Genomic DNA, 24267 nt, shown 5'->3' on the forward strand with positions numbered 1-24267 from the left:
GCAGGAGGTTGGAGGTGACAGACCGAGTCAGCAGGGGGCGTGACCTCGGTGGCGGGCGTGGGCGTGGCCTCATAAGCCGGGCGGGGCCTCAGCTGAGTGGGTGGGGCCCGGGGGCGGTGGTAGCGGAATAGAGCCTGGCGGGAGCAGGGCTGCTCCGAGGGGCGGGGCCGGCAGGCCCGGGCGGAGCGTGGATGTAGCCAGGCGGGGTCGCGGGGCGCTGCGCTCAGCCTCCACCGCTGGGTGGGCAACTAGCGCGGGTCTGGCGGAGCGCGGCGGCGCTCGGAGATCGCGAGGCGATCGGGAGCGGCTGGGCCCCCGGCGGCGCGCCCCTCGGCTGGGCCGGGAGCCGCGCCAGTCGGTGCCCCTAGCCGAGCGCGGTCCGCCTCCCTCCCAGCGATCAGCCGTCCGGAGTGTGACCAGAGGGCATGCCGGATCCACCAGGGGCGCCGCCGCCTGCGTTCGCAGGCCGCGGGTGAAGAAGAAAGCACGGCCTCGCTCGGCCCGGAGCGAAGAGGTGACCCGGAGCGAAGAGGGGTCCCGGAGCGAAGAGGCGGTCAGAAGCGAAGAGGTGGCCCTAAGTGAAGAGGTGGCCCGGAGCGAGGAAATGGCGGCAGCCGGGCTCAGCATAATCGTCACCCACAGTGAGCGCGGGCTGCGAAAAGTCTGGCGGGGTCTGTGGGTTTGGCCACGTGCCCTCCCGAAGCGTATGTCCTTGTGTTCTTCTGGCGTCCGGAAGCGTGGGATCTGGTTTGTGTCTGTGGGGCCGGCTTTTGTATGGATCTTTTGTTCAGCACACCTTTCCATGTGGCTGGTGTGTTTTGTCTCAGGCCATTTGTTAGATCCTCGATGTCCGTGCTTCACATCGTGGTCCTGGTTGTATGTGTTAGTGTGTGCCTGCTTAGTTATTGTGGGTCTTTGTGCCTGGCTCTTTTTAGCCATGTTGTGTATGACTGCTGTGTGTCTGGACACCTACGTGTGTGCGAGAGTCTGAACTCTTGTCTGCTTTTTGAGTGAGCCGTGGGTTCAAGCGTACACTCTGGGCACCCTTTGGGTCTGCCTACTTTTGGAGTTGACACAGAACTAGACAAAGATCTGTGTCGAGTTCTCCAGATAGCTGAGTCCATGAGGTTTCCTCAGGACCAATTAGGGGAGACCCCAGGGCCTCGGAATCTGGTGACCAGGATTCTAGATAATTCAGGTTTAAATGACCTTGGGATGTCTCCTTTCTAGGCAGCTGGTTTCTACTTCACATAGAAGCAGAGTTGGTAACACTTGTCCCACTCACTACATGTGGCTGTTGAGTAGGCTTAAGGCTTGGCATGATGCACCGGCACAGGCTACCTCCTTATTGTCCACATACCCAGAAAAGAATTAGCACCTCTGCTCCAAAAAGGAATTTCTGCTGTTTGAGTTTATTCATTCATTTGTCTATTTACTGGGCACCAACCATGTATGTGCCGAGGTGTCCCCAGTGGGAGAGACCTGGAGGAAAAACATTTCCTTGCCCATTACAGCAAAGGAGACAAAAATAGTACCTTGCCCAGTACAACACAGAGTAGAGGACAGTCAGGCCACAGGATGCAGATGGCTTGTGAAGAAAAGCACGGACTTTGAAATCAGATAGATCTGAGGTCAAGTTCTAATTCTAGAGTTGGGTCTCATTAGGCAGGTCTTAATTGGACTGAACTCATAGTTTGCTTATCTGTGAAATGGGGAATAATAGATAGTACCTACTTCATGGGGTTGTTCTGAGAATTAAATAAGATCATGCATGAAATGAGCCTAGTCAGCCCCTTATGCATGTTAAGTGCTTAAAATGTTAGCTGATATCACTGATAGTTAGTTACTATAATAAAGGAAACAAAAATCCTTGAGCAGGCCTTGAAGGCTGGGTAAATAAAGTGTCAGCCTATATTGGTTTGTGTGAAAGAGTTTTCTTCAACACTTTTCTCTCTCCCCAGGCAACGAGAAGCACGATCTTCAAGTTATCCCGCAAGAAGGCTGTAGTGAACCAATTGTCCAAGACCTGGCCCAGGTTGTTGAAGAGGCCACAGGGGTCCCGCTGCCTTTTCAGAAACTCATATTTAAGGGTAGGTATTTCTCTTCCAGCTTTGAGCCCTCATTGCTAAAAGGCCTATTTAAAACTGCTTAACTTTAATAATAGAAACTCTCAGTTTCGAAACTAGGACAATTCTTATTTGCTTGTTAATTTATTCATCACTTCAACAAATATGTATTGGAGGACCTACTATGCACTGGACACTTGCAAACATTTGAACAGGTATTAGAGTTGAAGTCACATGAAGGTGACAGAAATATTACCATTTTTGATGAAGCACATGGGCAGTCTTCCCTGGCCAAGTTAGATCCTCTTCCCATTGTGTTCAGATGGCACTCCCTACCACTTTTGCATAACTTGTACTGAAATTCCTATTAAATAATTGTCTTCATAGTCACCGAACATCTGATTTCTCTAATACAATAACAAACTCCACAAAGGGCAGAGATACTGCTTTGTGTCCAATGCTTGGCATAGTGCTGGCACAGAGAAGGTATTGAACAAACTTACCAGGGCCTGGATGTGGCAGGCCCAGTGGATGATGCTGATTTCTGCCAGGACACACCCACTCCCATCCCCATTCTCTGGTCTTCCCATTCCCACGGGAACCCATTATTCTGGTATCTGATGAGGCTAAATGTATCCCATTTGGTGCCAGTCATAAAAAATTTAGTGATGGGAAGCATTTATATTTGTACTTCATAGTACAGCTCCTTGTCTTTTCTTTTTAAAAATGTTTCATTTTAGAATTATAAAGGCAATAGAAATCCATGTTTGAAAATAGAGGAAAGCACAAAAAAGAAAATGTTCTCCTGGATAAAACCCCTTATAACAATTCAATATATTTCCATCCAGCCTCTTTTTGTTTGTTTGTCCTGGCATCCCAAAGTGTGGGTTCTCATTTGTGGCTTTTTTTTTTAGTTGACAAAACTAGGATCATTTCTAGTGATCTTCTTATAACACTGGGTCATCAACATGTATTATGGCATTGAAGTTTCCTGAAAAAATGAGCTTTGATGCCTACAGAGTCTTCTGTTGTACTGATGTATAGTTAATCAGTCCCCTATTCCTGAATTCTGGGCTCTTTCCAGTTTCTCACTATTATGAATAATAGTTATTGTATAACAGTTATTGTGCAGGCACATGTCCAGTTATGTGTTAGGGTAAATATCTAAAATGAAGTTACTGGGTCAAGAAACCTTCTAAAAAGCTTATACCAATTCATCCTCTTCTCATTAGTGAACACACTACTTCCTGTACCCTTGCTGAAATCTGTTTTCACTGTTGTGCAATTGTTGCAACCTGACATCACTTTCTTCTTTGTTCAGGAAAATCTCTGAAGGAAATGGAGACGCCATTGTCAGCACTTGGAATACAAAATGGTTGCCGGGTCATGTTAATTGGGAAAAAGGTAAATTGCTTTTTCCACCAGAATACCTCAGAATCAAATGACGAAGGTCTTTTATGCATGTTTCTGTTTAGAAGGCCAAGTCAGGGAGCCAGGGTTGGCACTGGTGAAGTAGCGCTCTCTAAACAAATGTAGTCTCTTTGTTCCCTGGAGTCACCAGTTCTCACACCCTCCAGCTCCTGTTGTTTAGGGCTTTCACTCTGGGAATTAGGAGTGGTTATGCTGCCTCAGTAATGTGGCTCTTGTGTTGGTGGTGGAATCAGTCTGGTTAAAATAGTGCCTGAGGCAGTCCCTACTCACTTGGAGGGGGATTTTCAAGAGAGCGTTTTGTTAGAATAAACCTGTAGATTTTAAAAATAAGTACTCTGCAAACTTCAGGAGCCTCTCTTCCTTTAACCATTCTTTTTACTAAAATCTCACATAAGGATAAACCCTCTTTGGCTGGAAAGAAAGGTTCAGACTAAAGAGGTGACGGAGAAAAAGCCAGTTGGTGAGAAAAGTAGGCCCTGGGGTGATGAGAGAGGGCCATAGCCAACCCTGCATTGTGACACAGTGGAATTGTTGGTCCTGTGAAGTTCCCTTACTTCGAGTGAGAATCAGGTGGCTGATTCAGAGTGGAGAGAGGGCAGAGATTAGCAAAGTGGAGGCAAGGAAAGTCTACTCCAGACTTGGAACTGCCAGGAGACTGGCACTCAGGATTTGGCCACAAAGAAGAATGTGAACAATTTAGGGTAGTGTAAAAGCAGGAAGCTGCTGGCTACCAATTAAGGTGAGAGAAGGGGAAATAATCTAGAGATTTCTTGCTCAAGGGTCAGGGAGAATGGTGATGGGCAATGAGCAGAACCCAAGGGTTGAGTTTGAAGAAGCTTTAGGACCCTCAGTTGGAGCTGTCCTGGAGTATGTGGAGCCAAGTCCAATTTAAGTCTCTTCTACCTATTTTGGGCTGTGTAACCTTAAGTTACTTTACAGTAACCTCAATTTCATCATCTGAAACAGTACCTCCTTCACTGGATTGTGGTAAGGCTTAAACAGTAATACAGGTGAAGTGCTTAGGATGAAACCTGGCATACAGGGGATGCTCAGTACAAGTATTCTTCATCATCATCATACTGAATGAGAGAGCTCAGGAATTCCATTTAAAGGAAGGGTAGAATTCCACCTGTCTCACCGTTCTGGACTCCTCACAGGCATTCACTGTGATTTGTTAACACTCCAGGCTTCAGTCCGGAATCTGTTGGTAATCAGCCCCAGGCTGAGGTTGAACCTGGCACATGGATCAGCTTTGTTCTCTGAACCCAAGCCGTCAGGGCTCTCTTGCCAGAATGTGTACCTGATACCTTCTCTCTATCTAGTCTAGAGTCTTTGTAGATAGAAAACCTTCATGTATAACCCTCCAGCTTGCCTTCTAAGAAGCAACAGAGTTAAGATGATTTTTTCTAGGTCGGTGGTTTAACCCACTTGTGGTCAGATTTTTTTTTTCCTGACAGAAAAAAAATTCTTGACTTCATTTTATTCTTAAACATTTTAGAACAGTCCAGAGGAAGAAGTTGAAATAAAGAAGTTGAAAGATTTGGAGAAGTCTGTGGAGAAGATAGCTGACCAACTGGAAGAGTTGAGTAAAGAGCTTACTGGAATCCAGCAGGTAACTCTCTCCGTGGACTTTGTCGTTCTGCCTTCTATAAGAATTCTCTGGAGATACAAATGTGTGGTTACAAGGGCGGACTTTGTTGTCAGACTCCCTGGGTTCAGACCCTGGCTCTATCCTTTCTGTTACTGTGGGCAAGTTTGCCTTTGTCTCAGGTTCCTCATCTGTAAAAAGGGAGTAATGATGGTACCTCCCTCTTAGGGCTGTTGTGGGGATTAAATTACATAATTTGAGCCTGACATATGCTAAGTGCTTTGTAAGTGTTATCAACACTGTTATTTCCAAACCCCAGCCGGCATCCATTTGTGCTCCTAGGAGAACACCTGCTGTGCTAGGATCATGTGTCTAAAATAGAATAAGTAGCTTCTCTCAGTCTAGTCAGCTATAATGTATTTGGCAAGGCAAAGAACATTGTGTTGATTCATAGAAGGTCCAAGTTGACCATGATCTTGGGGTGGGCATAGGGGTCATCCTATTCAATTCCTTATAGTATTAGAGGTGGAGTACTGAAACCAAATAAGGATGAGGAACAGCCCCAAAGCACATACTTATTTTTGATCCCTTCATTTTATAACATTTATTGATGTATGTTTGTGTTTTAATTACAAAAGTAATACATGCTGATTGTACATAGCTTTTAAGAAAACATGGGCACTAATATGAAAAATAATAATTACCTGTAAGACCCCCAACTCAAAGATAATCATTACTAAAAACTGGAATCTATTTTTTCATCTTAAAAAAAATTGGTATAATGTTAGACACACTTTGTTTGTAAATTGTTCCTTTATTGGTTTAAAAAATTGAACATTTTCCCATGTCATTAAAAATGATCATACGTAACCAAATCACTTTGCTGTATACCTGAAACGAACACAGTATTGTAAATCAGCTATACCTAAATAAAGAAAAAAAGTTTTGACTGAAAAAAACAAGGTCATACTTTTCAAAACTTGCATAGTATTTATTTCATCATATGAATGGATCATGGTTTACCTAACCAATTCTCTATTATTCATCACCTAATGTTATTTTACCATTATGTATAGTGCTTCCTTTTTTTTTTTTAACATCTTTATTGGAGCATAATTGCTTTACAGTGGTGTGCTAGTTTCTGCTTTATAACAAAGTGAATAAGCTATACATATACCCATATCCCCGTATCTCCTCCCTCCTCTGTCTCCCTTCCACCTTCCCTACCCCACCCCTCTAGGTGGTCACAAAGCACCGAGCTGATCTCCCTGTGCTATGCGGCTGCTTCCCACTAGCTATCTATTTTACATTTGGTAGTATATATAAGTCCATGCCACTTCATCCCAGCTTACCCTTCCCCTTCCCCATGTCCTCAAGTCCATTCTCTACATCTGCATCTTTATTCCTGTCCTGCCCCTAGGTTCTTCAGAGCCATCTTTTTTTTTTTTTAGATTCCATATATATATATGTTTTAGCATATGGTATTTCTTTTTCTCATTCTGACTTCACTCTGTATGACAGACTCTAGGTCCATCCAACTCACTACAAATAACTCAAATTTCTTTACTTTTTATGGCTGAGTAATATTCCATTGTATATATGTGCCACATCTTCTTTATCCATTCATCTGTTGATGGACACTTAGGTTGCTTCCATGTCCTGGCTATTGTAAATAGAACTGCAGTAAATATTGTGGTACGTGACTCTTCTTGAATTCTGGTTTTCTCAGGGTATATGCCCAGTAGTGGGATTACTGGCTCCTATGGTAGTTCTATTTTTAGTATTTTAAGGAACCTCCATACTGTTCTCCATAGTGGCTGTATCAATTTACCTTCCCACCAACAGTGCAAGAGGGTTCCCTTTTCTCCACACCTCTCCAGCATTTATTGTTTGTAGATTTTTTTTTTTTTTTTTGCAGTACGCGGGCCTCTCACTGTTGTGGCCTCTCCCGTTGCAGAGCACAGGCTCTGGACGCGCAGGCTTAGTGGCCATGGCTCACTAGCCCAGCCACTCCGCAGCATGTGGGATCTTCCCGGACCAGGTCACGAACCCACGTCCCCTGCATCAGCAGGCGGACTCTCAACCACTGCACCACCAGGGAAGCCCCCTCATTGTAGTTTTGATTTGCATTTCTTTAATGATTAGTGATGTTGAGCATCCTTTCATGTGTTTGTTGGCAATCTGTATATTTTCTTTGGAGAAATGTCCATTTAGGTCTTCTGCCCATTTTTGGATTGGGTTGTTTGTTTTTTGATATTGAGCTGCATGAGCTGCTTGGAAATTTTGGGGATCAATCCTTTGTCAGTTGCTTCATTTGCAAATATTTTCTCCCATTCTGAGGGTTGTCTTTTCGTCTTGTTTATGGTTTCCTTTGCTGTGCAAAAGCTTTGAAGTTTCATTAGGTCCCCTTTGTTTATTTTTGTTTTTATTTCCATTTCGCTAGGAGGTGGGTCAAAAAGGATCTTGCTGTGAGTTATGTCATAGAGTGTTCTGCCTATGTTTTCCTCTAAGAGTTTGATAGTGTCTGGCCTTACATTTAGGTCTTTAATCCATTTTGAGTTTATTTTTGTGTATGGTGTTAGGGAGTGTTCTAATTTCATTCTTTTACATGTACCTGTCCAGTTTTCCCAGCACCACTTATCAAAGAGGCTCTCTTTTCTCCACTGTATATTCTTGCCTCCTTTATCAAAGATAAGGTAACCATATGTGCATGGGTTTATCTCTGGGCTTTCTATTCTGTTCCATTGATCTGTATTTCTGTTTTTGTGCCAGTACCATACTGTCTTGATTACTGTAGCTTTTTATAGTCTGAAGTCCGGGAGCCTGATTCCTCCAGCTCCGTTTTTCTTTCTCAAGATTGCTTTGGCTATTTGGGGTCTTTTGTGTTTCCATACAAATTGTGAAACTTTTTGTTCTAGTTCTGTGAAAAGTGCTGTTGGTAGTTTGATAGGGATTGTGTTGAATCTGTAGATTGCTTTGGGTAGTATAGTCATTTTCACAATATTGATTCTTCCAATCCAAGAACATGGTATATCTCTCCATCTGTTTGTATCATCTCCAATTTATTTCATCAGTGTCTTATAGTTTTCTGCATACAGGTCTTTTGTCTCCTTAGGTAGGTTTATTCTTAGGTATTTTATTCTTTTTGGTGCAATGGTAAATAGGCGTTTTTCCTTAATTTCTCTTTAACATTTTTCATCATTAGTGTGTAGGAATGCAAGAGATTTCTGTGCATTAATTTTGTATTCTGCTACTTTACCAAATTCATTGATTATCTCTAGCAGTTTTCTGGTAGCATCTTTAGGATTATCTATGTACGGTATCATGTCATCTCCAAACAGTGACAGCTTTACTTCTTTGCAATTTGGATTCCTTTTATTTCCTTTTCTTCTCTCATTGCTGTGGCTAAGACTTCCAAAACTATGTTGAATAAAGGTGGTGAGAGTGGGCAACCCTGTCTTGTTCCTGATCTTAGTGGAAATGGTTTCAGTTTTTCACCATTGAGAACGATGTTGGTTGTGGGTTTGTCATATATGGTCTTTATTATGTTGAGGAAAGTTCCCTCTATGCCTACTTTCTGGAGGGTTTTTATCATAAATGGGTGTTGAAGTTTGTCAAAAGCTTTTTCTTCATCTATTGAGATGATCATATGGTTTTTATCCTTCAATTTGTTAATATGGTATATCACATTAATTGATTTGTGTATATTGAAGAATCCTTGCATTCCTGGGATAAACCTCACTTGATCATGGTGTATGATCCTTTTAATGTGTTATTGGATTTTGTTTGCTAGCGTTTTGTTGAGGATTTTTGCATCTATGTTCATCAGTGATATTGGCCTGTAGTTTTCTTTCTTTGTGACATCTTTGTCTCATTTTGGTATCAGGGTGATGGTGGCCTCGTAGAATGAGTTTGGGAGTGTTCCTCCCTCTGCTATATTTTGGAAGAGTTTGAGAAGCATAGGTGTTAGCTTTTCTCTAAATGTTGGATAGAATTCGCCTGTGAAGCCGTCTGGTCCTGGGCTTTTGTTTGTTGGAAGATTTTTAATCACAGTCTCAATTTCAGTGCTTGTGAATGGTCTGTTTATATTTTCTATTTCTTCCTGGTTCAGTCTCAGAAGGTTGTGCTTTTCTAAGAATTGTCCATTTCTTCCAGGTTGTCCATTTTATTGGCATAGAGTTGCTTGTAGTAATCTCTCATGATCTTTTGTATTTCTGCAGTGTCAGTAGTTACTTCTCCCTTTTCATTTCTAATTCTATTGATTTGAGTCTTCTCCCTTTTGTTCTTGTTGAGTCTGGCTAATGGTTTATCAATTTTGTTTATCTTCTCAAACAACCAGCTTTTAGTTTTATTGATGTTTGCCATTGTTTCCTTCATTTCTTTTTCATTTATTTCTGCTGTGATCTTTATGATTTCTTTCCTTCTGCTAACTTTGGGAGTTTTTTTGTTCTTCTTTCTCTAATTACTTTAGGTGTAAGGTTAGGTTGTTTATTTGAGATGTTTCTTTTTTCTTGAGGTAGGATTGTATTGCTGTAAACTTCCCTCTTAGAACTGCTTTTGCTGCATTCCATAGGTTTGGGATAGTCGTGTTTTCATTGTCATTTGTTTCTAGGTATTTTTTGATTTCCTCTTTGATTTCTTCAGTGATCTCTTGGTTATTAAGTAGTGTATTGTTTAGCCTCCATGTGTTTGTATTTTTTACAGATTTTTTTTCCTGTAATTGATATCTAGTCTCATAGCGTTGTGGTTGGAAAAGACACTTGATATGATTTCAATTTTCTTAAATTTATCAAGGCTTGATTTGTGACCCAAGATATGATCTATCCTGGAGAATATTCCATGAGCACTTGAGAAGAAAGTGTATTCTTTTGTTTTTGGATGGAATGTCCTATAAATATCAATTAAGTCCATCTTGTTTAATGTATCATCTAAAGCTTGTGTTTCCTTATTTGTTTTCTGTTTGGATGATCTGTCCATTTGTGTAAGTGTGGTGTTAAAGTCCCCTACTGTGATTGTGTTGCTGTCAATTTCCCCTTTTATGGCTGTTAGCATTTGCCTTATGTACTGAGGTGCTCCTATGTTGGGTGCATAAATATTTACAATTGTTATCTCTTCTTCTTGGATTGATCCCTTGATCATTATGTAGTGTCCTTCTTTGTCTCTTATAATAGTCTTTATTTTAACGTCTGTTTTGTCTGATATGAGACTTGCTACTCCAGCTTTCTTTTGATTTTCATTTGCATGGAATATCATTTTCCATCCCCTCACTTTCAGTCTGTATGTGTCCCTAGGTCTGAAGTGGGTCTCTTGTAGACAGCATATATATGGGTCTTGTTTTTGTATCCATTCAGCCAGTCTGTGTCTTTTGGTTGGAGCATTTAATCCATTTACATTTAAGGTAATTATTGATATGTTTGTTCCTATTACCATTTTCTTAATTGTTTTGGGTTTGTTATTGTAGGTCTTTTCCTTCTCTTGTGTTTCCTGCTTAGAGAAGTTCCTTTAGCATTTGTTGTAAACCTGGTTTGGTGGTGGTGAATTCTCTTAGCTTTTGCTTGTCTGTAAAGGTTTTAATTTCTCCATCGAATCTGAATGAGATCCTTCCTGGGTAGAGCAATCTTGGTTGTAGGTTTTTCCCTTTCATCACTTTAAATATGTCCTGCCATTCCCTTCTGGTTTGCAGAGTTTCTGCTGAAAGATCAGCTGTTAACCTTATGGGGATTCCCTTGTATGTTATTTGTTGTTTTTCCCTGCTTTTAATAGTTTTCCTTTGTGTTTAATTTTGGTAGTTTGATTAATGTGTATCTTGGCATGTTTCTCCTTGGGTTTATTCTGTATGGGACTCTTTGCACTTCCTGGACTTGACTATTTCCTTTCCCATATTAGGGAATTTTTCAACTATAATCTCTTCAAATATTTTTTCAGTCCCTTTCTTTTTCTCTTCTTCTTCTGGGACCCCTATAATTCGAATGTTGGTGCATTTTTTTAAAAAATTAATTTATTTTTTTATTTTTGGCTGTGTTGTGTGTTCGTTGCTGTGCACAGGCTTTCTCTAGTTGCTGCGAGCGAGGGCTACTCTTCGTTGCAGTGCGTAGGCTTCTTATGGCAGTGGCTTCTCTTGCTGCAGAGCACTGGCTCTAGGCGCACGGGCTTCAGTAGTTGTGGCACAGAGGCTCAGCAGTCGTGGCTTGTGGGCTCTAGAGCACAGGCTCAGTAGTTGTGGCACACAGGCATAGTTGCTCCATGGCATGTGGGATCTTCCCCAACTAGGGCTCGAACCCATGACCCCTGCACTGGCAGGCAGATTCTTAACCACTGCACCATCAGGGAAGCCCTGTTGGTGCATTTAATATTGTCCCAGAGGTCTCTAAGCCTGTCCTCAGTTCTCTTTTTTTTTTCTTTTTTGTGGTACGCGGGCCCCTCTCACTGTTGTGGCCTCTCCCGTTGCGGAGCACACACTCCGTTCGCGCAGGTTCAGCAGCCATGGCTCACAGGCCCAGCCGCTCCATGGCACGTTGGATCTTCCCAGACCAGGGCACGAACCAGTGCCCGCTGCATCGGCAGGCGGACTCTCAACCACTGTGCCACCAGGGAAGCCCTGTCCTCAATTCTTTTCATTCTTTTTTCTTTATTCTGCTCTGAAGTAGTTATTTCCACTATTTTATCTTCCAGGTCACTTATCCATTCTTCTGCCTCAGTTATTCTGCTATTGATTCCTCTAGAGAATTTTAAATTTCATTTATTGTGTTGTTCATCATTGTTTGTTTGCTGTTTAGGTCTTCTAGTCCTTATTAAACATTTCTTGTATTTTCTCCATCCTATTTCCAAGATTTTGGATCATCTTTACTATCATTTCTCTGAATTCTTTTTCAGGTAGACTGCCTATTTCCTCTTCATTTGTTTGGTCTGATGGGTTTTTACCTTGCTCCTTCATCTGCTGTGTGTTTCTTTGTCTTCTCATTTTGCTTAACTTACTGTGTTTGGGGTCTCCTTTTCGCAGGCTGCAGGTTCATAGTTCCCGCTGTTTTTGGTGTCTGCCCCCAGTGGCTAAGGTTGGTTCAGTGGGTTGTGTGGGCTTCCTGGTGGAGGGGACTAGTGCCTGTGTTCTGGTGGACAAGGCTGGATCTTGTCTTTCTGGTGGGCAAGACCGTGTTTTGGGGTGTCTGTGACCTTATTATGATTTTATGCAGACTCTCTGCTAATGGGTGGGGTTGTGTTCCTGTCTTGCTAGTTGTTTGGCATAGGTTGTTCAGCACTGTAGCTTGCTGGTCGTTGAGCGGAGTTGGGTCTTAGTGTTGAGATGGAGATCTCTGGGAGAGCTTTCACCATTTGATATTACAAGGAGCCGGGAGGTCTCTGGTGCACCAGTGTCCTGAACTTGGCTCTCCCACCTCAGAGGCAGAGGCCTGACACCCGACCGGAGCAGCAAGACCCTGTCAGCCACATGGCTCAGAAGAAAAGGGAGAGAAAAAGAAAGAAAGAAAGGAAAGAAAAGAAAGTTATTAAAATAAAAATAATTATTAAAAATTAAAAAGTAGTAAAAAGAAAAAGAGAAGAAAGAAAGAAGGAAAGAAAGAAAGAAGAGAGCAACCAAACCAAAAAACAAACCCACCAGTGATAACAAGCACTAAAAGCTATACAAAAAAAAAAAAAACGGACAGATAGAACCCTAGGGCAAATGGTAAAAGCAAAACTATACAGACAAAATCACACACAGAAGTATACACATACACACTCACAAAAAGAGAAAAAGGAAAAAAATATATGTATCTATATATTTAAAAAAAAAAAAGGAAGAAGAAAGCAACCAAATCAATAAACAAATCTACCAATGATAATAAACTCTAAATACTAAACTAAGATAAACATAAAACCAGAAACAAATTATATTAAGAAAGCAAACCCCAAGTCTACAGTTGCTCCCAAAGTTGACCGCCTCAATTTTGGGATGATTCGTTGTCTATTCAGGTATTCCACAGATGCAGGGTCATGAGGTTGATTGTGGAGATTTAGTCCACTGCTTCTGAGGCTGCTGGGAGAGATTTCCCTTTCTCTTCTTTGTTCGCACAGCTCCTGGGGTTCAGCTTTGGATTTGGCCCCGCCTCTGCGTGTAGGTCGTGTAGGTCGCAGGAGGGCGTCTGTTCTTCGCTCAGACAGGACGGGGTTAAAGGAGAAGCTGATTAGTGGGCTCTGGCTCACTCAGGACGGGGGGAGGGAGGGGGTACGGATGCGGGGCGAGCCTGCGGCGTCAGAGGCCAGAGTGATGTTGCACCAGCCTGAGGCGCACCGTGTGTTCTCCCGGGGGAAGTTGTCCCTGGATCACGGGACCGTGGCAGTGGCAGGCGCACAGGCTCCCAGGAGGGGAGGTGGGGATAGTGACCTGTGCTTGCACACAGGCTTCTTGGTGGCAGCAGCAGTAGCTTTAGTGTTTCATGCCCATCTCTGGGGTCCGCGCTGATAGCCACAGCTCGCGCCTGTCTCTGGAGCTCGTTTACGCGGTGCTCTGAATCCCCTCTCCTTGCGCACCCCGAAACAACGGTCTCCTTACTCTTAGGCATGTCCAGACTTTTCCCGGACTCCCTCCCGGCTAGCTGGGGCGCACTAGCCCCCTTCAGGCTGTGTTCACGCAGCCAACCCCAGTCCTCTCCCTGGGATCTGACCTCCGACGCCCGAGCCTCAGCTCCCAGCCTCCGCCCACCCCGGAGGGTGAGCAGACAAGCCTCTCGGGCTGGTGAGTGCTGGTCAGCACCGATCCTCTGTGCAGGAATCTCTCTGCTTTGCCCTCTGCACCCCTGTTGCTGTGCTCTCCTCCGTGGCTCTGAAGCTTCCCCTCCCCACCATCCCCCATCTCTGCCAGTGAAAGGGCTTCCTAGTGTGTGGAAACCTTTCCTCCTTCACAGCTCCCTCCCACTGGTGCAGGTCCCGTCCCTATTCTTTTGTCTCTGTTTTTTCTTTTTTCTTTTGCCCTACCCAGGTACGTGGGGAGTTTCTTGCCTTTTGGGAAGTCTGAGGTCTTCTGCCAGCGTTCAGTAGGTGTTCTGTAGGAGTTGTTCCACATGTAGATGTATTTCTGATGTATTTGTGATCTCCACGTCTTACTCCTCCGCCATCTTGAAGCCATAATGCTTCTTTGAACGTCCTCAGACATAAATCTTTTTTGACCATTTCTGATTTTTTTGGTAGGATAAATTCTTTAAGTTGGAATTGCCAGCTAATATATACTACATGTTGTCAAATCTGCATCTGTAGCCTATGGCTTTTACTTCCTCAGAGATACCTGCTGTCCACCTGTTGTCACCAGCTAACTGGTCATTAGGCCAAGCATTGTGAATAAACAGAGAGACAATTTAATAAAAATAATGTAAGTGCTGCCATTTGTTAGCATACATACATCTGTGTCAGGAATTCTATTAAAGGTCTACATTATTTCTCTTTATCCTCACGGTAACCCTCTGGGGTGTGGGTATCATGACCTCCATTTTAAAGATGAGAACACCGAGGCACAGATAGGTAAAGAACTTGCTCAAGGTCACAAGCCGGTACAGTGCAGTCAGAATTGAAGCCCAGGCCTATCAAACTCTAAACCCTGTGCTCTTAACGTCTGCTTCTCGTGTGCGGGTATACACTGGTGACTGGGGGCTTCACCAGAGCCAGGCCTCCACAGGCATTTGTGACCCCAGTGGACCATGTAAGATAGACCATGTAATGGCCTGCAGCCTACTACAGTGCTTGGGGTGGCCCAGGGCCAGCTTTTCTGTTTTTCCGAAGAGGTGAAGTTGCGGGCCTGAGGTCTGGCCCAGCCTGTTGGGGAATGTGGACTCAGGGTGTGGCTGCTTCATCAGTGCCTTGGCTTGGAGTTTTCCATCAGCCTCAAGGAACCTTTGCAATAATGCATCATTCCTCCACAGGGTTTTCTGGCCAAGGATTTGCAAGCTGAAGCTCTCTGCAAACTCGACAGGAGAGTAAAGGCCACAATCGAGCAGTTTATGAAGATCTTGGAAGAGATTGACACGCTAGTAAGTAAATATTCAGCTGAGAAGAACTAGTTTCCTTTGACTATTTTTCAGTCAGTTTCACTCTTTCAGTATCGCACTCACTGCCTGAGGGTATTGAGCACCTATCGCGTACCAGACACTGCTAGGTCTTTGGTGAATACACAGAAAGGTAAGATGGTTCCTGATTTCTCCTGTCCCACCAACATAGGGCTTTTGTCATATTATTTATGTATTTATTTATTTATTTTGGCCACGGCATGCGGGATCTTAGTTCCCCGATCAGGGATTGAACCCATGCCCCTGCATTGGGAGTGCAGAATCTTAACCACTGGACTGCCAGGGAAGTCCCTGTTATTTTTATTTATGTATGCCAGTAGCATCTAATCCTCAGGAAGCTGGGATGGTCCATGATCTCATGGTTAGAGAAATACAGGGCTTAACTTTCGTAACACACGTGTCTGACATTTCACTGAGCTCATTAACTGTACAGAATTCAGTCAGACCCAGCTCCTGTGAGGCTGTTGGGAATCATCGATGCCACGCTCCCTCTTAGAGATGACACAGTAATGATATCTCTAGCCTAAACTACTCTGCTTGGGATTCTTGGGGGGAGGTGGTAAAGAAGAAGCAGAAAAGCACTGTGCTTTTCCTGCCACCCTGAGCTCATGGTCCAGCCAGGACACAGTATCCATGCACAGGAAACAGCGAGAGGACAAAGTCCATGTTATAGATCTATGGCCCCAACACCAAGAACAAAGGGAGCTTGTATAGGGGTGAGAGCCACGGGAAGGGCCATGTAGGGTACAGATCCAGGGAAGTGATTCCTGAAAATGCATGTCATTCACATTAGTGACCTGTGGCCTGTTCGGTATACTGTAGGTATTTCTGACGTGTTATGTCATTTTCACTGAGGATTATTTATACGTCAACTTATTCTTCCGTAGGTTCTGCCAGAAAATTTCAAAGACAGTCGAATGAAAAGGAAGGGTTTGGTGAAAAAGATTCAGGTGAGTTGTGTGGTAGGGCATCACAAAGTGTAATGTGTTGGTGCATGTATCTGTTCAAAGTAGGGTAGAGTACAAGTGTGGTGTGGCCTCTCTTTGGTTGTTATATCTCAGCATGAACCCAGAACCTAAGAGAAGAGCTCCTTTTATGTCCCTGTAATTAAATTTGGATTTAAACTAATTGAGAAGGAAGATGGCTGGAGAGCAGATAGGGCTGACATGTTATACTGATCCAATGGACAGGACCCCCTGAAATCATGCAGTTGCAGTGGCCTGGCTTCCTGTCCTCGGCACCCTTTGGGGGTTGTTGGCATAGAGCACTGTCAGAAGCCCTGGTCCTGTGCTTCCTCTACCTCCCCCTCCTTCCTCTGGAGCCCAGGCCATCTCCATCCCTGCACACCTGTTTCAGCCTGAGTCAGTCGCCCAGGGGTTCCCCAGAGTGGCTGGGCAAAGAGCCTTTTGCAGGTGGGGCTGGCAGGGGTGCCTGGCCCCGAGTGGGCCCTTACTGCTCTGCATTTACCTTGTAGGCGTTCCTAGCTGCATGTGATACAGTGGAGCAGAGCATCTGCCAGGAGATGGAGCGACTGCAGGCCACAAACTTGGCCTTGGCTGACTGAGGTGAGGCGGAGAAGGTTGTGCTGCCTTGAAGAACAGCTCCACCAGCTCTGCACTCTCTGGAACAGAAGTTACGTGCTTTCCCCGGGGCTGCTGGGGACAACTGGCTGATTGCAAGTTTTCCTTCTCTTATACCTGCTCTCAGTGAACACTTGTCTGTGCAATCTTAGCGCACCTGTCAGTTTCTTATTCCGTTTGTGTATATCTGTGCTGTCCAGCAGCTCACCTTGTCTGGAGAGGGCCTCCTCTGCCCAAGTCTTCCCAGCTTTTTTGACCTTTGGATGCTTTCTTTGGGCTGGTGAGAGCTCTCATTTGTCCTGGGGTAGTTCTGGGTTTATCAGCTATCCTGTCTTCAGATACATGAGGCCTTTTTGCCCTTATGATCCCATAGTCCCATCTGTGTAAACCAGAATCACCAGGAGGCTACATCTGGTCAGGAATGTTAGGAATGGCTGAGAACAGGTGTTTGGCACACAGGTAGTCCAAGTATCTCTCATTGTGACATAATTCTGGAACAGCTGGCTGGGTTGTGGGTTCATAGACCCTGTCTTCACCCCCCAGTGACCCTGACCAGTCACAGGCCGTGAGGTCTCAGGGGGCCGCTCCTGGACTGGGGCCTGTGGTTGATCCATGGGCTTCCTTGTCCCCAAGCAGATCTCTAGGAGGTTACAGCCCAGAGTTGACTAAGTCTCTGCTCGAAACCGGGTCACAACCATGGCTTAGGAGGGACAGAGAAGAGAGACAGAGTGAATAATAAAGCAGGCAGGTAGTGAGGGCCACCATAAACTTCTCAGGAGTTCCTTCAAAGGCATTTCTGTTAACCGTACCCTTCTGAGATCTACATGTCCTTCGAGTTCTTCGAGGCTGTTTTTGTCTGTATTGTGGCCTTTTTTCCCTTCATTGTTATTTAAAAAATAAAACAGTTTCTATATACATCAGCAAGCAGAAGAGTGTTTAGACTTTTTTTTCCTTTTGGTAGATGAAGTATGGGAAGCAAAAGCCTTCTGAGGTTCTAGTCTAGTTATGTTATAAAGTTGAGAGTGGCCCTGTGTGCTGGAATGCTTAAACAGGTCAGCGGCCATCACCCCATTTTTTCACACAGTGCCCAGGAGACAGGCTTCCAACAGGCCACTCTGAGGTCAACCTTCTTTGGCAGAGAGGGAGTCTGTGAAGTCCCAGGCATTTAGGGCTGCGTGGGTGGGACTAGGACAAGGTGGTGGTTAGGGGTGGACAAGTGGACGAGGCTTGGTGCCCGGCCCGCCCACCCCCAGCTTTAATCAGAGCAGTCCAGTATTTCTCTGTTTCTAGGTAGTAGCTGTGTGGCCTTGAGCCCCAGCACGTTCCTGTGTGCCAGATACCACTCTAAGTTCTTGAGGTGTATTGGTCATTTAATCCTCACACAATCTAGGAGGTAGACAGATACTATCCCTGTTTTATAGATGAGCTCAGGTAATTTGCTCACGATCACAGAGTAAGTGACAAAGCCAGGACACAAACTGGGTAGCTTGCGTCCGAGCCCAAGTCCTTAATCTCTGCCAGTTTGCCTCCCAACTAACATGGGGTTGCTCACACCCTCTCATTTTCTCTTTTTCTTCTATTTATCTCCCATGTTGGCCTCTGCAGCTCCCCTCCGGCCCTCTCCAGTTCATTCTCCACAGAGCAGCTGAGTGATCATGAAGTACACAAATTACCACGTCAGTCCCCTGCTTAAAAACCTCAGAGGCCAAGGTCCGTACCCTGCTCCCTTCTCATCTCGGGCCACTCTCCTGTTTGTTCTCTGCTGTCAGCCACTCTGGTCTAGTTCAGGCCCTCGGGTGCCCTGTGCCCTCTCCCGCCCTGGAGTCTTTGCAGACGCTGTTCCTCTGCTTGGACAGCTCCACGCCATCCTTCCCCTTCCCCTACCCCTGTCCTAGGCGACTCCTGTTCATGCTTCAGAACGTAAACGTCTCTTCATGGAGAAACCTCACCTACTACTGTCTGAGAACATCAAGCCTCCAGGTGATATCCTCTCACAGTTTGTCATGACTTTTTACGATAAACAGTGTTTATCATGGTCTATGATGATTTATTTGTGGGATTATTTGATTAATATTTGCCTTTATGCTAGACTGTGAGTTCCTTGGGTTAAGGAGCTTCTTTGTCTTGTTAACAGTGTATTTCAAGCAGATTGTCTGGTTTATATTAGATGCTCAATAAATATTTGGAGAATGAATGAATGTTGACCGCACACATTAATAGTGAAATTTCCACTGCTGCACTCACCCACTGAAGCTCTGTCAGCACTGGGATATATAGCATCCCTAGCCATTGTCTTATTTAAGGGTGGGCTGCCCAGCAGATGTGCAGGGTAGTAACACGGCCCACTCACATAGATCTGCACATCTACAGGGCATCTCTGCCTATGAACAGGGAAAGAGTACACATCAGTTGACCACTTGCCCATAACATGATCAGTCCTGCTGCAGGGGAATAAATGGGGCTCTGTGATCCCACAAACATCCTTCAGCCTCACAGAGTTGGAAGAATTCTCCCACACATTTTCTGTTCAGTCAATTATTTCTGCTTATCCTTCGAGGCACAGCTTAAAGTTTATCCCCTCAGGCTTCCCTGGTGGCGCAATGGTTCAGAGTCCGCCTGCCGATGCAGGGGATGTAGGTTTGTGCCCCGGTCTGGGAAGATCCCACATGCCGCGGAGCGGCTGGGCCTGTGAGCCATGGCCGCTGAGCCTGCGCGTCCGGAGCCTGCGCTCCGCAAAAGGGGGGGGGGGCCATAGCGGTGAGAGGCCCGCGTACTGCAAAAAAAAAAAAAACCTCATTGAATAGGATTCATTGAGTGATAAGACTTGTACCTTTCATGGTGCATAATTGTTAGCAGGGGAGAAAAAGCATTAAAAAAAATAATAATAAAGCCTTCCAAGACTCCCTATTGTGACCACTAAGCCTCTTCATCTTATGTTTAGGGCACCGCGTGAGCTGACCCCAAACTTCCCCTGGGCTCACTTCCTCATACACCTCCCCATGCCCCTATGCCCCCGCCATTCCTCTCTGCTCACTCTTCTGGAAAAAGCTCTGTGTTGGCTTATGCTGGTCCCTCTGCCTGAAATGTCCTTATTCTCCTCCTCCTATTGACTCAGACCCTCCTTTCAAGACACAGACCACCTCCCAGTGAAGTATTCCCTGATATCCCCCAGGGCTTCCTGAGCAGGCCTGGACTTAGGCTTCTGTTTTAGTCCGTTTGGGCTGCTATAACAAAAATAGCATAAACTGGGCGGCTTATCAACAAACGTTTATTAGTCATACTTTTGGAGACTGGAAGTCTAAGGTCATGGTGCCGGCAAACTTGGTGTCTGGCAAGAACCCTCTTCCTGGTTAGTAGTCGGTGCCTTCTCACTGTGTCCTCACGTGGTGAAAGGGTGAAGGAGCTCTCTGGGGCCTTGTTTATAAGGGCACCAATCCCATTCATGTGGACTCTGGCTTCATGACCTAATCACCCCCCAAAGGTCCCACCACCCAATACTATCACCTTGGGAGTTAGAATCTCAACATATGAATTTGGGGGGCCACAAACCCCCAGACCCTAGTAGCTTCTTTCACACCACCATGTGCTCACCCACTCACCGGGTCACTCTTTCCGGACCTGAGTGCCTTGGGGTTCCTTTGTCTCTGCCTCCAAGTGGCAATGCCCTTCACACAGTGAGTGTCCAGGATTTGACCACTAATGTGCATTGTAGGGGAGAAGTTCAGAACCCTGTGGTGTCAGAGTTTCTTCCTGGATGATGTGGGAAGTTGCATTTACCCCCAGACTGCCCTTGACCTTGGCCCAGTGTGCCCCTTCCTCACACAGCCCAGGCAGGAATCTGCAATGGGCAAAAGGACTCTCTTTAGGGCAGCCTCTTCAGTGTTCCCAACAAGAGAGCTGCTGATGGAATGGATGCCAGGCTGGGAGTAAGCAGGCTGTGCCAGGCCAGAGTCTGCAGACCCATTCTCTATTGTGTCAGCTCCTAGTCTATGTCCCCAGCTGGGGAAATGGGTTTGAGACTGGCCATGAGGCCAATGTCCCTGGGGTCCTGCTGGGCTTTGCTCTGTAACATCATGACTTTGTCCAGGTGTGTCCTAAATAGTCTCCCTGCTTCCCCTTTTAGTCTGTTCTCAACTTAGCAACCGGAGCAAACCTTTTAACACATAACTCTGCTCATTACACTTCAGTGTCTCCCATTTCACTCAAAGGAAAAGCCATGCCCTCACATTGACCTCCAATGCCTTACCCAATATAGTTCCCAGTTGCCTGTATCATCTCTTCTCCTATCTCTCTGCACCCTGCCCCTCACTCTCTTCTAGCCCCGCTGGCCTCCTCGCTGTACCTCAAACGCTCCAGACATGCTCCTACCTCAGGGCCTTTGCACTGCCTGTTCCCTCTGCCTGGAACCCACTTCTCTTAGATACCCCCATGGCTCACTCCTCTGCCTCCTTCAAGCTTTGCTCAAACATCAGCCTCTCAGAGAGAACTCCTCCGATTTAACATTGCAACCCTCTCTCAATCCCCATCACCCTGCCCGGTATTTTTTTCCTTAGGCTTTATCACCTTCTAACATACTGTTTAACATACATTGCACCTATCTTGTTTATTGTTGGTTCCCCTCCCTCAAACCCCACTGGATTTAAAGACCTATCAGGACAGTTCTTTTTCTGGTGTGCTAACTGATAAGTTCTAAGGGCTCAGAACAATGCCTGATACCCAACAGGTGCGAGACTGCGCCCTAGGCCCTGAGCAGGCCCCACTCCTGCGGGCATGTGTGTAGCCCAGGGCGAGGGCTCCCTTGTGCTCACAAGGCTGCTCTCATCCCCACAACCACAGCCTGTCAGAGCAGATGGGAGCTCAGAGGACCCAGGCCAAGCTTTCTTCAGCACCCACCACCCTACAGCCACCAGACTTGCCTATCTCCCCAGAGATAAGACTTCTCCCTTCTGCCTCCCCGATCTCTAGCCCAGTAGTTGCTCAGTGCAGCTTTGAACTAGAACAACCTCCTACTTTATAGCTGGAGAAACAGAGTCCCCAAGAGGGGAGGGGACTTTTGCAATTCTGGGACAGAGTTAGAATTTGAACCCAGGTTTCTTTTCTCCTAGCCCAGCGTGCAGAAAGAAGGTATATGCAGAAAACCAAGGCCTTAGAGGGTGCTCCAGGCCCTGCCTCTGCTCCACGCAAGCTCACCTACCAACACCAAGCCAGAGAATCCAGGCTCTGCCTACTCACCCCTGTCCACAAGGAAGAGGGCAGCCAAGGCCAGGGTGACCACCCACAGGCGGACAGCCATGCTGATCCTGGGCTGACGTGGCCTGAGTGAGCTGGGGCCTGGGCCAGGGATGATAGAGGCCTGTTTATAGTGCTGATCCCCACCCTCATCTTACCTGAGGCCAGATGGAGAGGCCGGAGGTGTCACCTATCTGCACCTTGGCATCTAGAAAGGGTTTGTTCTCTGCAGAGACGCTGAGCTTGTGGTGGCCTGGGGCGGGGGCTGAGGCTATGGCCAGCAGATTTTGGAAGTGAGAAAAAGTTTGGACGACTTGCAAAGCTGACTCCAGACTGAGGGCTGAAGGAACAGGCAGAGGGAAACAAGTAGAAAGAGGAAGACAGGGGCTTCCCTGGTGGCACAGTGGTTAAGAATCCGGCCTGCCAATGCAGGGAACACGGGTTTGAGCCCTGGTCGGGGAAGATCCCATGTGCCACGAAGCAACTAAGCCCATGCGCCACCAACTACTGAGCCTGCGCTCTAGAGACCACGTGCCACAACTACTGAAGCCTGCGCTCCTAGAGCCCGTGCTCCGCAACCAGAGAAGCCACTGCAATGAGATGCCTGCACACTGCAACAAAGAGTAGCCCCCGCTCACCGCAACTAGAGAGAAAGCCTGTGCACAGCAACGAAGACCCAACACAGGCAAAAATAAAGAAATAAAATAAATAAATTTATATTAAAAAAAGAGGAAAACAAAGAGAGACTAATTCAGAGAGACTGAGACAGAGATATCAAAAAGAAAACAAAAAAGCAGCAATTGGAAGGTGGTTAGAGGCAGAGAAAAGGGGCTGGAGTCATGGGTTTCTTTGGCCAGTGCTGACACTAACCAACTTCGTGAGCTCAGAAAAGCCGCTTTTGTTAAACTGGACCTCAGTTTACCCACCATAAAATGGGGAAGATAATTCTGGCTCTGTCTCCCTCCTAGGGCTGCTGTGAAGACGAGAGGTGGTGATAGCAGATGGGAAAACACTTTGCAGAGTATGAAATAAGGTATAAATAGAAATAGAAATTATTCCTTTTATTTATTTTTATTTCTTTTTTTGCACCATGAAGAGGGTGCAACTGACAGAGGAAAAAAAAGTAAAATAAAACATATTGTAAGGAAGATGCCCTCATGCTTTGCATGTAGTCTATGTCCTTTTACATTTAAATGGGTTAAATACAGATAAGATTCTGTTCAGGAAAAATCAATATCTAGGGGACTTCCTTGGTGGCGCAGTGTTTTAGAATCCGCCTGCCAATGTAGGGGACACAGGTTCGAGCCCTGGTGCAGGAAGATCCCACACGCCGCAGAGCAACTAAGCCCGTGAGCCACAACTACTGAAGCCTGCATGCCTAGAGCCCGTGCTCCACAACAAGAGAAGCCCCCGCTCGCCTCAACTGAGAAAAGCCCACGCACAGCAACGAAGACCCAACACACCCAAAATTAATTAATTTTAAAATAAGAATTTAAAAAAGAAAAATCAGTATCTAAAACTTCCCCTTACTTATACAGGTATATGACTAAGATATTTGGTTATCTGTTTTCGAAGAATTTTTTTTTTAATTAATTTATTTATTTTTGGCTGCATTTGCTGCGCACAAGCCCTCTCCAGCTGCGGTAGGCGGGAGCCGCTCTTCGCTGCCGTGCGCGGGCCTCTCACTGCGGCGGCCTCTCCCGTTGCGGAGCACGGGCTCCAGGCGCGCAGGCCTCAGGAGCCGTGGCCCGCGGGCCCAGGAGCTGTGGCTCGTGGGCTCCAGAGCGCAAGCCCAGCAGTTGTAGCGCACGGGCCCAGCCGCTCCGCAGCACGTGAGATCCTCCCGGACCAGGGCCGGAACCCCTGTGTCCTGCACTGGCAAGCTGATTCCCAACCACTGCACCACCAGGGAAGCCCCAAAGAATTTCTGATTATAAAGAGAATAACAAAATTTTATTTACATATGCATTTCTCTAATTCGTTTAGATCCGTGATTTTCAGCTCCATCTGCAGATAAATTTCCCTGGGGAGAACTTTAAACTACAGATGCTGAGCCCTACTCTGAAATATTTGAATCAGTGTTTTGTTTTTTTAAAAAAAACCTTTTTACTTTGAATGATTTCAAGCCTACGAATAGGTTGTAAAAATAGTTAAATGAATTAATGGGAAGGATTCTTGTTCAAGAATAGCCCCTTTGGGGGCCACAGGCAGCCAGACAATCACCCTCACAGGCTGATAGAAGCTTGGGGTCTACAGCCAAGCCCACTTGAGGTCCATAACTCAGCGTTGAGATCCTCCTGCCCCTTCTCAGGAATGCCTCT

At 45.7% G+C, this 24267-nt stretch overlaps 1 protein-coding gene across 6 annotated transcripts; it reads left to right on the plus strand.

Moving 5' to 3' along the window:
- The first annotated feature begins 207 nt into the window (after positions 1–207).
- Positions 208–23273, plus strand: BAG1 (BCL2 associated athanogene 1). Of its 6 annotated transcripts, XM_029203157.1 has the most exons (10): positions 259–641; positions 1962–2090; positions 3388–3470; positions 4996–5109; positions 14994–15101; positions 16025–16087; positions 16612–16702; positions 18323–18427; positions 18613–18697; positions 21823–23273. In XM_029203157.1, the coding sequence occupies exons 1-7, from the start codon at positions 605–607 to the stop codon at positions 16699–16701; spliced, it is 624 nt and encodes a 207-aa protein (XP_029058990.1). In that variant the 5' UTR covers positions 259–604; the 3' UTR covers position 16702; positions 18323–18427; positions 18613–18697; positions 21823–23273. The 6 variants fall into 6 exon arrangements, with proteins under 6 accessions (XP_029058989.1, XP_029058990.1, XP_029058992.1 ...); XM_029203159.1 differs by lacking the exon at positions 18323–18427; XM_029203156.1 differs by lacking the exon at positions 21823–23273 and having other exon boundaries at positions 208–641; positions 16612–18427; positions 18613–18752.
- Positions 23274–24267: the final 994 nt, after the last annotated feature.

Source organism: Monodon monoceros, unplaced genomic scaffold, assembly GCF_005190385.1.
Source record: "Monodon monoceros isolate NGI ecotype Baffin Bay Population unplaced genomic scaffold, NGI_Narwhal_1 Super_Scaffold_5, whole genome shotgun sequence".
In the NCBI taxonomy this organism is placed as follows: Eukaryota; Metazoa; Chordata; class Mammalia; order Artiodactyla; family Monodontidae; genus Monodon; species Monodon monoceros.